The 17,639-nt window shown below is 23.1% G+C and overlaps 3 protein-coding genes across 3 annotated transcripts; all 3 read right to left on the bottom strand.

The window, feature by feature from the left end:
- Positions 1-110: 110 nt before the first annotated feature.
- PVVCY_0800150 (conserved Plasmodium protein, unknown function) lies at positions 111-3,026 on the bottom strand (the record flags this gene model as incomplete). Its single annotated transcript, XM_008626824.2, has 1 exon — positions 111-3,026. One exon carries the CDS (start codon positions 3,024-3,026, stop codon positions 111-113), a length of 2,916 nt encoding a protein of 971 aa, XP_008625046.2.
- A 1,500-nt stretch (positions 3,027-4,526) lies between these two features.
- PVVCY_0800140 (ubiquitin specific protease, putative) lies at positions 4,527-5,687 on the bottom strand (the record flags this gene model as incomplete). The annotated part of the gene is made up of 1 exon (XM_008626823.1): positions 4,527-5,687. One exon carries the CDS (start codon positions 5,685-5,687, stop codon positions 4,527-4,529), a length of 1,161 nt encoding a protein of 386 aa, XP_008625045.1.
- A 1,378-nt stretch (positions 5,688-7,065) lies between these two features.
- Positions 7,066-17,608, bottom strand: PVVCY_0800130 (conserved Plasmodium protein, unknown function; the record flags this gene model as incomplete). The annotated part of the gene is made up of 3 exons (XM_037634205.1): positions 7,066-7,566; positions 7,711-12,756; positions 12,956-17,608. The coding sequence occupies 3 exons, from the start codon at positions 17,606-17,608 to the stop codon at positions 7,066-7,068; spliced, it is 10,200 nt and encodes a 3,399-aa protein (XP_037490343.1).
- Positions 17,609-17,639: the final 31 nt, after the last annotated feature.

The raw sequence follows: 17,639 nt of genomic DNA, 5'->3' as shown, positions 1-17,639 counted from the left end.
ACTAAATGCATCAAAAGCGCTAATTGTTTTTTAAAAAAAATTATGTTTATTATATGTACGTAAAGGTTGAAAACTATATGTGAATATTCATATGTATATTGGGTATGATACTATACTGCATAAGCATGTGGCCTTGTAGTTGTATTCATTTTGTTCGCAAATTCAATTCGCTGTTTAATTTCTTTGTATATATAAGCTTTATCAATTTTTTCTATCCGATGATCCTTTTCATTCGCTAATAGCTCATAGAATTCTTGGTTTAATTTTGTTTGATATGTTAATGCAAACGATGTAAGTGTGCGTAAATGGCCTCTATAGCGCATACGGTTTATTTTAGTTATAGTATTGTATAATATATTTTTTAAAATATTATTTTCAAAATGAAAAAAGCAATTTATTATAAGATTTTTTATAGGGTTTTGTATATTTTTATATTTTTCAAAACTTAATGAATTAATAACATTATTAAATAATGGCATTAGTTCATTCTCAATTTTAGAATTTTTCTCGATTAATTCGAGGTTGGATTTTTCTAAAAATATAAACTTTAAACAGTTGTATAATGAGTAAACAAATCCATGGGAATTTATATCAAATTTTAGTTTATATATGAGTCCTTTATATGAAAAAGGAATAATTATAAAGTATTTAGGAAATCGATTATTCTGTAAATGAGCATGTGTATCAGAGATTCTTGTTTTTACTGTAGAATTTTCTACATAGTATGCATACTTATAAATGGTGTATATCGTATTTTTATTGAGAATGTCACTCCAGTAAAAATACTGGATAAATGTGTTATAGACAATGTTGATTTTAAATGTTAAAATATATCTAAACATGTTTTGTATTTGATAATATATGATTTTTTTTTCATGTAATTCTTTAAAGAAGTATAAGCTTTTTTCAATATAAAAATAGTTATGTTTTAAAAGTAAAATCCATTTATCTTTTTTTTTCATATTTTTAAAAGATTTGAAGGTTAATAATGTAGAAATTGGAAGAATATTAATTTTACATATTTTTATTTCTTCTGTAAATTTTGAATTTTCTAATTTTGACATTATACTAATTAATTTTAAAACTATTGAATATATTATATATTTAATGAACATATTATTTTTCATGTTCAAAATAGTTTGCTCAATACATTTATTTATATGCATGTTAATATCATTTGTGTTTATTTCACAGCTATTACTATTACATTTGGTGTTGGTATTTTTTATTTCTTGATTGTCTCCAAAATCAACAATCCAGTACCTGTCCAAACTATTCATTATCATCAAAATAAATTTGTCATAATAATTTTTGAATAATTTTCTTTTTTTTTTGTTTATCTTTTTTATTTCGTTAAAAATACCAATAAAATTGTTATCCATATTTGAGTTTACGTTATTTTGCTTGTTTTGATGCGAAAGTGGAGTTATTTTTAGACTTATGTTTTTAGTGGTAACCATTTCTATTTTGTTACTAACAATAGATTCTGCATGTTTTATATTCAAAATCATAGAAACCTTTCGTTTAATTCGTTTAATGACTTTATACAATAGTATAAAAAGGGGATACAATGCATCTAGGTAATCTAATATTAAAATAATTGATTTTTTATAGGCAATTACAATTTGTGTCTTTTCTTGTTCAGTAAAAGGCATATTGGTATATTGTTCATAAAATTTATCAATAAAATAATGATACCTGTTGAGAACAAAAATATGAAAATATATTTCATTGGAATGGTAGAGAAAAAATGGATTCATAAAGCCTGCTAAATATAAAGTATATCTAAAGTATGTTAAAAAGAAAATGGAAAGAAATTCAAATTCATAGTAGTCCAATTCTATTTTTGTGAAATTTCTATTACCCAATAATTTTTCACAAAAATAGTTACTGGTTAATAATGATTCACTAATTTTTTTATTTTTACACTGAGTGGTGTTTCTGAAACACTTATGTTTTTTTATTCGCTTGATGATATTGTAGCATTGTGTTTTTAAGTCTTCGTCTTTTTTACAGTTTTCTTCCTCATTATTTTCACTTTCTTCACTTTCATTCCCCTTATTTTTTTGATTTCCTTTTTTTCCAATTTCAAAATGTTCCAAAATAGCTTCTACAAATATGCGTTTTCTATAAAAAGGAAAGTATATTAGAACCTTTCGAGACCAGTTTTTTTTTATTCGGTTTTTTATTTTTTTTTTTAAATATGAGTTTACATCACAATATGTAAATAGCTTTTTTTGTCCATTTTGATTTCTTTCAAGTATTAAATTATTTTTCTCAAAGCTAAGATAAGGACAATTCGTTATATCACTAATATTACGCATATCGTTAAAAATTTTGTTACTATACTTTTTAAAAATTTCGTATGATACTATATTTTTAGATATATCTAAACTTTTAATAATTTCGTAGTTTTCGAATAAAAATGGTTTCTTTGTGCAATTAATGTGTTCAAAAATGTTTAAAAATTGTCTATCCATATTATATCCAAAATCTGTGGTCGTGCTTACATCAGTTATTGTGATATCATCTTCAATGCTACTATCCTCGTATGAATTACTATGGATATTATTTATATGAACCATTAAATCGGTTGATTTTTTTCGATTTCTGTTGCGTTTTATCGTATATAATTCATTATTATGTTCATTGAAATTGACCAAATCTATGTTTTCACTATTATCGTTTTCATTTCCTTTGATTTCTTTATTATTTGGGGGTACTGAATTTTTGGAATTTTTAAGTAATATATTTTTTTTATTTCTTTTTTTACTTCCAATTTTAGATTTGTTTACCGAATTCATACGTTTATGGTTATTTTTTTTTGTTAGTTTGCTATTGAAAGTAGTTGCTTGATTTTTTACATTTCCGAGATTGATATATATAGACCCTTGGTTTTCTTTTTTTTCAGCAATATATGCTTCTTCCTCTTTATGTTTCCTTTTTTTAATTTCATTTTTGTGATAAATTGCAGATGCTCTTTTTTTTTCGACATGCTGTTTATTGTTACTGATGATAAAATGCATCGAGATGGATTCTACGCAATGCCCAATTTTATTATTCTTTTTTCTAGTAATTAATATGTACTTACAAAAAATATTAATTTAAATGGTTATGAATTATATTATGAATAAAAAGAGGAAAAACAACGAGATATTGTTAATAAATAAATATACATAGTTAGGTTAAGTAAAAGAAAAAAAAATTTTAGTTCTTTTTACATTTTAATGGATATAGAATGAAATATAATGAATAGGCGAACTGATAAAGTTTATGAAATGCGCCCCAAAATACATATTATATATTTATAGAGCTTGTAATATTCAGAATTATATATTATATCAAAACATTTATAATATGCTATATTTGGACGATGTCTATTGATATAAATTTATAATTACATAAATTTATATTCAGTATCTACTTATAAAAAATTGTGAAAAATATAACTAATAAAAATAGAGTAAAATTATTATTTTCGGATGTGTAATAATTATAATGAATAAATATCGCAAAAAAATATATAAACATTTTTTCAGTGCTTATAATACGCTTAACAAGGAATATTTATCTCTACTAGGTACACCTTATGTCTGGATTTATCTATACATACTCGCATATCTATTATATATGCGTGTATAGAAATATATACACCCTTTTTTAATATACAAAAGAAAATTAAATATTATTAAAAACATATCAAACTTTTAACTCTTTATTATTTCTGCTTGTTTTACATGATAGGAAAGAGAGTATGTATAATTTTCGAAAATAGTATAACTTAATTAGTTAATTAAAAAAAGAAAAAACGAAAAAAGAATAAAATACATAGGTTATGATATGTATATATAATTGGATTAACAATGTGTAAATTTTTATAGTAAAAATGCATACAGATATGTATAAGTGTGTAGTAACTAAATATTTGTGTATTAATAAGATGAAAAATAAAATATATTAATATAATTCCGAAAGACTGGAAATATATAATTCATGTTGATGCAAATGTGAGATATTGATTTTTTATATGGTTATTTTTTTTAAAGTTTCATACAAATTTTGCATTTAAGTGAAAAAAAGGCAAAAGCATCGCTTCATTCTATATGAATATATATAAATTTGTGAGTCTGAACAATTTTTTTCAAATTTTTTTAATTATCCTGTGAAATTATAATAATTTAGTAAGATTCAGAGGAAGGGGATATTTTTTTATTTTGTTAGAGGTTCCTACTTTGGCAATTGGATATATATGGATGCATAATATGAATGAAATAACCTTAAATGCGGAAATATAATTGAAAAATTAATCCACTAATATAAATTGCATAAGTATTCGTCTTATATATAGAGATATTATATTGAAATGATAGTCCTTATTATGGGTTGTTATTAAATATTCCTTTGTGTGATTCTTGTATTTGTACAATATATGTAAAACGAGCGTAATAGGGTATGACAATATAATTCCATTTCCATGATACTGTTTTATCACATTTAATAAATCATATATAAATGTTTCAGAATGTCTAGGGTAATCTCCTTAGCAAAAGCAAATATATATCACTGATATTGTTAGGATCGTATGGTGTATCTAACTTATATATTTTATCGTCGTTGCATTTGTAAAATCCATCGTAATGCTTAACTATAGATGTATAATGGCCATTGTAACTATTTCCACTATGACATATAATACTTTCAATAATATATTTAGCATTATATAAAGATTTATGGTTAGAAAGTTGTATAAAATTTGTAAAATCGACGATACCATCTTGGGGTAGTAATACAATTGTATCTATTTTTTTAACTTTATTATTATAACAGTTATTACTTTGGTAATATACCCATTTAAATCTTTTTATATATATTATCATATATAAATTAGGCATTCTATATATCCCTTTTTTGATTCTGCTTGTTTTTTTTAGTTTACAATTATTACAATCTAATGAGCAAATGTCATCACTTTTATTTATGTTATTTTTAATTAATTCTATAAGTGTAGTACTTTTTATATTTTCATCAGGAAATTCTAATCCCAAATCCAAGCAAAATTCAAAACTGTATCGTGTATGATCACAATTAAAACACGTAATAGTAGAAATATTTTGAAATCCTAGCAAATCCGTTATTATACTATTTTCTTTATATAGATATTTTACCCAGTATTTATCACCTGCCAATTCTTTGCCATCGTTTTCGTCCAATATTATTTCCACATTTTTTTCATTATCTGTATATCTATTACATTCTATGTTAATATAATTTAGTAATAGTAGCATAAATTCATGAGCATCATTTTGTGAAAAAATATCCAAATGTAAATTATATTTATTAATTTTTTTAAGTAAATTTATATGTTTATTTGTACATAATACATTATTTTGCTTTGTTTCTCCAATATTATAAGTTTCGTGAATCAGTTCATACACTGTTTTAATTATATCTCCTTTATATTTAGATTGTGTCTTGAGGTAGAACTTGTCGAAATTTTTTATTATATATATGCAAAGAGGTTTAATTGACAAAATTAGTTGTAGTGAAGCATTGCAATAACATATATTTCCATTATTGACAAATGCTGTGTGGTTTCTTTTGGCCTCTTCATAGTTGTAGTACTTTTCATAATACTCGTAGTTTTTTATGTTAAATAGATCGATAATGTTGTGATATGGTATATTCATTTTGTTTTACATTTTGTGAAAAGGGATGCATAAATCGTGCTCAAAATTTTTTGTTTAAAATTTAGTGATGTTGTGCCTTTATAAAATATAAAGAAAGGGTATTTAAAGAGGCGTATACCACTGTTGTTGCCACTATTGGTTATTTATTTTGTTTCTTCCTTTAAACATGCCTCAATATGCTTCTATATTTATTAGCTTAATGGAATATATTTACATGTATATATTGCATATATAGTACAAACTTGTGCTAAGCATATTTTAAGTACATTTTAGGCAGTTTATCTTGCGTAATTTATTATTGTTATTATTGAGGAGATATGCTTTTCTGATTTATTTTTTCATTTAATTTTATATTGATTAACTTTAATTTGTTATTGTTTTTATTTCATTATGTGACTTAATTTATTTTCCATAGCATAACTTACATATAACTTTAGCTAGTCAATTTTTTATTTTCCTTTAAAATAGTATATTTCAGCTTTCCTTTTATTATGAGTTTATTTATATACTATAGAAGGGTTTTATTGATAATCTGCTTTTCTTTTCCCCTTTTGTGTGTATAGTTTTGTTCACTCTTTTTTCGTAAATATGTATATATATATTCGTTTCACGTAAAACAATGATACATATGTATATATACATACAAATACCCGCACAGTATTTTGTTACATAGCATATATGTCATGGGGGCTCTTTTTACAATTCGACTGACGCAATTAATTATAATTTTTATATTTATCTCTTATGAAGGCAAAAATTTATATTTTCTTAAAATGTTAAAAATTAAAAATATTTACAAAAAAAATTTTGATTAAAAATAGGTAAGAAGGAAAAATAATAAATTAATGCGATGAAAAAAAAATAATTAGTTACAAAAAGTAAAACGAAAAAATCATGCAGTGAAAAAGGAAATCGTATTATATATATTAACGTAGTTATATAGGCATAAAAAATTTTAATATATAAAATCAATATTTTCCTTTTCCTCTTTGGTGATTTTAAAAATTTTTATAGATATGAACTTATAAGTCCACAAATGTTATTACAAAAAGTTTAAGTCTTTAAACATTAACAGTATATAAGACATTTGTTGAAATATTGGAGTTACAATTTTAAAAAAACTAAATATACAACACCAAAAAAAGTAAAATACATGAAGAAAATATAAATTGTTGTATGGTCTTTTGGTTTTTTTTAAAACAAACAATAAATGATAAAAAAAAATTTTTAATGTAAATATTTATAAAGATATATATAATGAATGCTTGGGTGGATACATATATGTTTAAATGTTTGGTAAGATAAACATTTTGGAAAGGGTAAAACAAAAAAACAATGTATATACATGCATTAAAATAAATAAATATATATACACGCATCAGTTCCATAATGTTCCTTCATATTTTTTAAAAATTATATTTTCATCTTGAATGTAATAAAGTTTAACTTTTTTATACAATATTCTATCAATAAATAAATTATAATTTTTTAAATTGTTTTTTTTGGATATTTTATCAAAGGTTTGTGGATTTTCGGTGATAAGCTGATTTGCATGTATAGTATTGTCTTTTTTGGATTTATTTATTGTTTTAAAAGTATCATTGTCAGTAGAAAATTCATCCTCTGATGTTGTATCAAAAAAATAACAGGGTTTAGCTTTTCTTTTCTTTTTTATTTGTGTTTTTTTTTTTTTTTTTATATTATCATTCCTCATTATATTGTTGAAGTCGTTTATTATTTGGTAATTTTTTTTCAACTTATAAATTTCACTTCTTTTATTTACGAACATCAATTTGAAGGAAATAAATCCGTCATCACACATTGCTCTTAGGAGTGTGTTTAAATCACAAAGGTTTAGTATTTCGATCGTCTTGTATATCTATAAAAAAAAAAGTATATATGTATATATGAGGGTGTATATGTGTACGATACTCTCTATATAGTAATACATGTACATGTTATTGAACTAAGAAATGATAAATGAGTTATAAAATAAGTTTAGAAAATAGTATATTATTATTACGTCGAATATAGAGGAATACGGATTGTTTTTGATATAAAAAAATATCTTCAGGATGTAGAAAAACATAAATTTTATGTTTACGCTACCATTTAAATATATGAAGCTATTTGTGATTACATAATTGTCCTTGAAATAGTAAATGATATTAGATTTGTTGTTATTATTTTGTTTTTGTATATCATCTTCTTTATTATTGTTTATATACAACAATATATTGTATTCAAAATACTTGCAAGCGTTATTTATAATTTGTTTTATATATTTAATGACAGTTGGATATTTTTTATTTCCCATATAATTTAATATTTTATTTCCTATTCGTGTATTGTATAAAATATTTGTGTAATCATTACAATTTTCATTTATAGATTTTTCGAATTTTTGGATTTGTTCATAATTTTCACATAAGTACATAAAAAAGTAATCATGAATTATAATATGGCATTGTAGGTTGAATAATAGTATTAATCTTGGAATAAAATTGGGTTTTTTTAAAGTATTGTTATTTATGAAGTTTATGTATACATAGTCGCTATAATTTATATATTTCTTTTTATATATTATTTTTTCTTGGGTAACATTTTTGTAAGCATATCGATTAGCCAATGTGCTTTCATCGGTTATGTTGTTTTTGCTACTATTTTCGTAGCTTATATTAGTTACATTGCTGGTATTAGTTATATTCTTCGCAGTACCAATTTCATGTGGAGTGTTATTACTGGGATGTTGTATATTCATTTGACTGAGTATTCTATTTTTTTTGATAAACTTTTTAAATGTTTTTTTTTCATCATCGGAATATCTTTGTGTTTTAACTTTAAAATTTTTTAAATAATAATTTATCATGTTTAAAAACGGGTGTTTAAAATTGTGTTCATAAAACAAAGTCTTTCTTTTACACATATTAATTCCATTGTAATACTGTGCTAAGAATATCTTATGCGTATTAATATATGGAAATATTTTTATAAGATTTAATTTATTTAAAAGAAAAAGGATAAAGTTATATTCCTTTTTTAAATTAAAATATTCATTGTAACACGCCTTATTAATAAACTTTTTTATATATTTTTTTTTTAAACTATCAATAAAACACCCTTTTTTTTTTTTTTTTTTAACTATGAAAAACATATATAGCATTTTGCTCATTATTTGGTTAAATAAATAATCTTCTTTTTCTTTTGTCTCATTGTTAGGACCATTGGCATTATCACTAATATGGGAAATATCATGGTTGTTTGCAGTGTTTCTTTCGTAAGGACTATCATCTGTTTGCTGTACATTATTGCCGATGTAGTTATTTTTATTTATATTTTCTATTGTAGTTTTATATTTGTACATATTGTTTATTTTATGCCTCAGATTTTTTATGTTTTGATTTTTTTCGTGTATATGCGCCTTGTAATTTCCGTGCTCATCATAGTTATTTTGTATATTGTCCATGCAAAAAACATGATACATTAACTTGACAACAAATATGAAAGATTCTTTATGTGCATTATCATTACTAATACCACTTGTGTTGTTCCCAGTATGATCGGTATTATTATTAACGGTACTATTATTTATATTTCGAACGGTAACTTTTTTTACAAACTTTTTAATTTGTGTTTCTCTTATAAAACTATTATATTTTGCTACATATTTTCTTCTATTTGAGTTCAAAACTTGTGAATCCTTTATTTTATTTTCTGGTTTATTCGAAATATTAGAATTATGTTTTTGTAAAACATCTTCTTTGTTAATACTCAATTTATTTGCATTTATACTATTATTATTTATGACTTGCTTACGTAAATTTGTAAATTTTTTTTTTGATGTACTCTTTTCGCTTTGAAGCCAAAAAATTCCATTTTTCAAATTTAACACTTGTATATCTAGAAATGCCTCAATATTTTTTTGTATATTTGAAATATATGCAATATTATATAAATGAATATTTTGAGGGTATATATCAAAATCTATAAATGTTTTTTTGCTAATATTATAAATAAGTAGTTTGTTTTTGTTATAAACTATTGAATTGGGGAAATTGTTTTTTTCTATAAATTTGTTAAAAAGATCGCTAAAATTAAAATTATTTGTATTACTAGTATTTAATAATGTGTAATTTTTGAAGTCTTTACACTTTTTAGATCGAGTAGGATTGTTATAGTTTTGATAAATGTATATGCAATATTTTTTAAAATAATTAAAAAAATTGTTATTTATATAATTTGGATCATAATAAAAATTGTGGCAATTTTCATTTTGAAAATTGTAAGATATAAAACTATTGTTATTATCAGAGAAAATGTTTGATAGCCTTTTTAATATTTTTTTTTTTAAATCGTTGAGAATGTAATAATTTGGGAAATATTCATTAACATGCTTAGTTAGATGCTTTATATGTTTATTTATACCCCCTAATAATTTTTCATTATTATAATTATCATTTTCTAACAATTTTATAATTTCATAATCATCTGATAGTTGATCAAATGTATCTAAGTTTCCATCATTTGAAGAATTAAAGCTTAGAGAATTTTCATCAACCTCAAATTTGTTCTTATCTTTATTATTATTATTTTTTAAAAATTCTCTGCTATATTTTGTATTATTCACATCTTCGTTTTGTTTATCATCTCTATCAGGAGTATAATATTTATTTTGGTTATTAAATTTGGTGGTAATATTTTTTTTGTCATCGCTATGTATATCGTCTAATATTGTATACTTATTACATGCATATAAAGTGATGTCACCTTTTAAAAATTTATGTACATAAAAATTTAAATCAAAAATTGTTAATTTTTTATTGAAATAATATTTTTTAGATTCATTGCATGTGCTTTCATTTGCATCGAAATTTTCATCACTGAAAATGTTAAATGCATTCAATTGGTGATCATTAGAAAAATGATCGCCATTATATTTATAAGTAGAATTTTTATTGTTAGTAGTGTTGATATGACTAATTTCTTCTTCATAAGAATTATTCAATTGTACATAATTTGAGATTTTATTTAAATTTGTTGATGCTAAATGATCGTCAAAATTAAAATTTGGGAATATACAATTTTCATGGTTATTAGGAGTATAATTTATATTTTGCTCTTGATTGTATACATTATCTATGTGCAGTAATAATTGGTCAATTTGATAATTTAACGTAAGGGGTTTATTTTGATAATTTTCTGAATGTGCATATTCTAATATTTTTGAAAAGTAGCAACTACCAAATGAGTAAATAATATCTATAACATCGTCAAATGCTTTTTTTTTTGTAAAAAGTGAAAGTTTTTTTTTATAAAAAATTGATTTATAAATGAGATTTGAATATATATTATCACAAACTATATCATTAGCTGTATACTTAGACAAAACATAGCTAGTATCGACAACGTACATATTTTTTTTTAAATATTTGATTCCGTTTTGTATATTTCGTAATTTTTGATAAAATAGCGGTTTGATTATTTCTTTGTACAATATAAAATTGCTACCATAATTGATAATAAATAATTTCATTAAATTTATAAGAGATATAAAATTAAAATCGTAAATATTTTTTATACACTTATCAAAATAATAATTTATATTTGTATATCTGCAGTTATATATATATGTTGGGAAATAATTTAATATACATCTGGTTAAATTTTCATTTAATAATATAAAAAAATAATTAACAATATTTTTTTTAAAATAATAAAATAGTTTATTCTGAATATATTTACATACAGCATACACAAATTTCCCTATCATAACTTTGTTGGCCTTGTTCCATACACTTTTCTTATATGGTATGCTATTAGTTTTGTTTTTTAAGTAGTAAATTAATCGAAATGTATTTAATTTGTTAGATATTAATTTAATTTTATTTGATAAGGGATTTAAATTGTTTCGCTTCCGTTTTGGTAACACATTCTTTCTATTTTTATGTAATTTTTGATGGGATAAAGCCCTTTGTTCATTTTCCCCTTTGTTGTCACCGATATTTTTTTTATGGCTGGTACATTTTTCCAAATTAATTCTAGATATGTAAAGCTGAATATATATTGTGACAAAATAAAGGTATACTGTTCGCAATGAATATTTGATTTTTGCACTGGAATGCGTATTTCTGGAAAATATTTTATTTGTATTAAGTTGATCTATAATACTTATTTGCTTGGTTGTTTGTTTTTTTAACTCTGTATTTTGTACTTGCAATACATCAGGAGCAATATTGTGCTCATATTGAAGAAATTGCTCATATTTTTTATATTCTTTTGTATTTTGGCTAAATTTATCTGATGGTGTATTGTTATGAGATAGTGATTCGATTCCTTTGGTTATATAATTACTAGAACAAAATAATGATGTTTGGTCTACTTTTTCATCTATTGTACTCATGTTATTATCTCTATATACTCGCATATTTTGCCCATATGCTGGTGAAGCATTGTTTATTATATGTTTTATTTTTAAAATATCACTCAGGGTTTTGTGCATGGTGTGTTTAGTGTTGGAGATTAACGAAATGATGTCAGAAAATTTTTTATTTGTATTATGAACATTTGAAATATGAGTTAATAAATCGCTTTTAAAAAAATATACATCTTTACAAAAGTGGCATGAATAAGATAGAGTGGTATTATTATTGTTGTCTTCCTTTTCAAGGATATTTAAGAAATTATAATTATTTTTAGCTGAAATATTATTATATAAATCATAAAAAATAAAAAAATATTTTTCAATATTTGTTTTTGATATATTATATATATTATATAAAATGTTATATTCTTTGTATATAATTAATTCTTCCATTAGCTTATGTTTTTTAACGTTAGCTTTTTTTCTCGTTTCTTTTCTTTTCACTTTTTTAATTAAATTTATAAAAAGCTTCCTTATTTTTCGTGTTAATAATAACTGATTTGTGTATGAGTTGTGATAAAGTAAGAATTTCAAATTCTTGTTCTTAATCTTTAGGAACTTTGGTATATCTGATAGTTTCACTTTTTTTCGTGAAGATTCGTCCGGAATGTTTTCAAGAACGTGCTTCTTAAATTGTTCGATTAACAACTAAAGGATAAAAATATAAAATAAAATGAAAAATCGATAAAAATAAGCAATGTAAATCATGAAGCATGAAATGTACGCAATGTTATGCAAATGTGATGTGGTATAAATTATTAGTAATTTGCTTATATAAGCAGTGTAACGATAATACATCATGATTTTTCGTTTTTTAAGGTTTAAATAAAATAACTTGATGACTTACATATATGCTGTAGTAGTATTCCTCAAAATGGTTATATCGCATCATATTGTAAATTTTCTTTTGTTTTTTTTTCTTTGATTTTATAGAAGAGAATAAATTTATTGTGGCATATTTTTTAATATAAATATTAAAATTGTTCTTTTTCAGATCAATAATTGATATATTTAAATCAGTATTCTTACTATTATTAAAAAGAGGCTTTTTTGTGTTGCAAGTAAGTGTATGAGCTATATTATCATCATCAATATTGACAATTGTTGAATTAACATTTTCTTGGTCATTTTCAAATCTAAGATCAATTGATTTCATATTATATAAAAATTTTAATTTTCTATATAAGAAAATAAATATAGAAATTTTATCATTGTTTTTTATTACATCAATATCATGTTGGGGTAGTTGATCGATTTCTGTCAAGGGTGAAAAGGTAGTATCTTTTTTTTTTTTTAACTCATTTTCTTCACATTGGTTTGAATAGGAAGAAATTTTATTTGTTTTTTTATCTTCTATTTGTATGGAGTCATGATCATAATAACTCTGTAATGATTTATTTTCATGTATATACATATTTTGACTTTTATTAAGTATAAAATTTTTGATAAGATTATTTTTATTAGAATGTAGTTGAGAATACGATGTTAAATATTCAAATAACATTGGAGGTAATTCTTTTAATTTAATTTTTTTTTTTTTTTTCTTTAGTAAATAGTTTTCGATATAGTTTAATTTACACCTAACACTAATTATTTTTAAGTATTCGTCTAAGTACATATTTTTTAGTATATCTTTTATTTTTAAAGAGTTAACATTGCTTTGCTTGTTACGTTTTTTTTTATTTTTTCCTTTTATATTTGCAAGTGTGAAAGATATTTTTCGTTTTTTCATTTTGTTTTGGCACATGGCAACCCCATCGTGTTCGTGTTGAGTTTTCGAAAATATGAGATTGGAATTATATTGCTTCAAAATTTTATTATTCCTTTTTTGTTTCACCTTTCTTTTCATTATCCTTATCAAGCACTTGTGGAAATATTTATATCTTTCCATTTTTGAGAAAATGTATCCATAGAAATAATTTATATTGCTTGAGTGTTGTAACATTTTAAAATTTTTGAAAATATTTTTTCTTTTATTTTCTGGTGTGATAAATTTATTTTCATTACAAGCGAAAGCGGATTCGTTAAATATATCGATATATAGTACATTATTTTTATTTCTTGAACTATCAGGAGTGCTTTTTGTATTTATTTGTTGATCTTCTGTTTTTCTTTTTTTTGTGTAAAAATTGGTGGTATCAAAACTTGCATTATCGCTAGTGAATAAGCTATCTGTATGTAATTGTTTTTTATTATGATCAAAAATAATAGAGGGATTATCCTTTTCTGTGTTATTAATCGATCTTTTATTGTTATTATTCTTATCATTCAATGAAATATTCGTAATGGAGTAACTGTTTAACAGAGTATTTGTATCGTATATTCTGGGGCTCACGTTATAAGCATTTGAAGCATCCATGTTTTGGAAACAATCATTTTCTCCTAATTTGAGAGAGGTATTATAATTATTTGGGTATGATGATGGAGATATTTGTGAAATTGATGCATTATCAGCAACGATTTCACAATTAGGATTAACACTATTTGAAATATCTTTATTTTTAGAATCTAAGTTAATATAATTTGTGCGATTTTGTAAGTTGATGGGAGAATTTATATGTAGTTTATCATTATGCTTGGTAGATGCTGACTGTTTGTAAAAATAATGTGCATACTCTTGTTGAATCTTAGAATGAAGTTCAATAGACTGTTTTTCAGTCAATGTGTTAGAATCATAAAAATAATATTTAACATTTTTACTATTTTGAAGCATACATTTTTTAAAAAATGCATTTATTTTTGTTGAATAATTAAACAGCCTTTCAACTGATTTTCGATCTATTAATTTCCCATTATTCTCCAAAATTGTAAATAAATCTTGCACAAATCGAAATGTAGTAACTTTAGAGCATAACAGAAAATGTGTAAAAATAAACAAGCGTTTAATAAATAAATTACTTTTTAGTTTAGTAGTATCTTCCATAAAATGCTTTATAAAATCAATACTTGTTTTAGAAACATCTAAATTGTTTATATTAATATTAAATTCTTCAAAATGTTCACTAATATTGCTCTCATTAAATTGATGAACATTTTCATCTACCCTAATATTGTTGTCAGTATGTGTATATAAATTGGTATTGTCATTATTTTTCTTGCTTGTTTGTTTTTTTTGTAAAATATTTTTGACATAATAAAAAAGGTGAAAACTACATGTGAATAAATCGTATTTGTACTCAAATTGCTTGATTTTATTTACATAATTATTAAAAAAATCTTTATAATTTGAGAAATTATTAATTGAATCATCATATTTGGGTATTACATATTTCAAAACATTTTTATCTATATTGTTTATTGTATTAGTATAATTTAGTATATTTAAAGATTCGTTTAAGTTGTTAATTTTGATATAATGAAAAATATTTTGATTTGTTATAGAATTGATTGGTTGCTCTGTTTTTATTTTGGGCGAATATTCTGCCATTATTTCGTTTGAATACTGTTGATTACTATTAGCTTTAATGGGTATTAAAGATTCCACACTATTTTGAAGGTTTTTTTTTTTCATATTAGCATTGCACTCATTAATATTCTTGTTTTTGTTATCATAACTTACGATTGATTCAGTTTCCTTCTCAGCATTTGTATAATATTTTTTTTTGTTCTGTATATATTGATATATGTTATTATCCACAAATCGGTACATAAAACTTTTATCTTTTCGCTCAGGTATTTTAACAACTTCTTTATTTTTTACTAGTTTATTTAAGAATGTATTGGTTTTTTTAATGGAGAGGAGTATGCTTTGAGAAATTTCTTTGGCCGTTATTCCACTAATACCTTTGCTTATTATTATATATTTCATTTCATCATAAAGTGATAAATTACTAGAACGTATACTTAGGCTATTCCCGCGATGACTAATGTTGTCGCTTCCATTGTCACTATCAATACTAGAATGTGTGGGGGATTCGGAATATGAAATTTGTGAATTTCTTTCATGAGTATAATTAAAATTGAAATTTATATTTTTTTCTAAATTAGCTTCAATTTCATTATTTCCCAAAACGGGCGAAAAATCTGACAAGCTATATGCAGAATTATCATTTTGTGAACTCGAATATAAATCTGAATCAATAAATTTGTCATCCATATTTAAATGTACATGACTTTTAAACTCATTGATAGAAATATTAACTTGTTTGTTTAATTCTGACTTATTTGAATTGATTGACCCATTTCCCTTGTGTTGATTATACTTTATTTCATTTTGTAGAATTTCAGTGTTGATGTGTCCTTGTTCAGTTGGCTCCATATACATTGAAAGTTGTTGGGTTAAATTTTGTTTATGTTTTTTATGAATAAAATAATTGTTCATAAACGAAGATTTTATAGGAATTTCATTATTAACATAATCTTCACACATTAAATAGCATGACTTATCAATAAAATTTATGACATGGTCATAATTGTAATAAAAATATAACAAAAAGTTAATTATGCGATCATAGCTTATTTTTTCTTTATTTTTATAATTCAAATAACAAATTTCATAGTTTGATTGTATTTTAATTTTACACATTATAATTTTATTACTATTAATTAAATTGGATAAAATGGAATTAAAAATCTTTAAGGCTTTTCTTATTCGCATAAAGTAATACGGATTATATACAATTAGTAGTTTAAAAAAGATCAAGGACAATATTTTTTGTGGTATTATTATAAATTTATTTATAAGGTACATAATTATTTTGTTAATTGATAAAACATTTTGTGAAAATAAAATACTTTTGACAAATATTGGTAGCATATTGTATATAAAGTATATGTTATAATACAAAATATAAGAGGGACTTAATTTAATCATTGCAGCGTTTGTGGAATTACCCATAGCACAGCTGTCATTGTTTGTATTGGTTTCCGTTCCATTAATATTAATGTTTATTTTTTTTATTAACGAATATTGGATTAGAACCTTTAAGTGATAGTGTATCATTTTAACATCGATATTGAGATGTTTGGATAAAGAACTTTGAATACTTCCATTATATTTCGTTGAAATAATATATAACAGGATAAATATTTTTTCTTTACATTCTTTTATTCTTTCGTAGTAAAATAAGTTATGCTTATTATATATGTATATATTATTTATGTATAAATTATATTTGTTGGCGGTATTTATTATTGTATCTTGGCCATTTTTATGAATATTCACATTATATCCATTGTTATATTTGTCATAAGGGAAGCTACTATAGTCTTCATTACCATCACTACCATTTTTCCCCCCAGTTTTTTTTTTTTCTTCTTCGACCATAATAGATATATCTTTACAATAATATATAGTTTGTAAAACTTCCCTTTTCATATACACATCCATGTATACATTTTTATTTTTTTCTAAATTATCGAACAATTCTTGCAATGTTATGCAATAGTTAATTTCATTTTTATTTTGATCGGCATTTTTTTTTACGCTTCCGTTTATTTCCTTTTTACTGAAACTCGTACATAGTTCGTCAAAAATACATTTTAACAAAACTCTGTCCATTTCTGGGTTATCACACGTAAACAAAAAGTAA

The sequence above is a fragment of the Plasmodium vinckei genome (genome assembly GCF_900681995.1).
Source record: "Plasmodium vinckei vinckei genome assembly, chromosome: PVVCY_08".
Taxonomy (NCBI): Eukaryota; Apicomplexa; class Aconoidasida; order Haemosporida; family Plasmodiidae; genus Plasmodium; species Plasmodium vinckei.
Note: the sequence above shows the minus strand (reverse complement) of the source record. Positions and strands in the feature narration are given on the sequence as shown.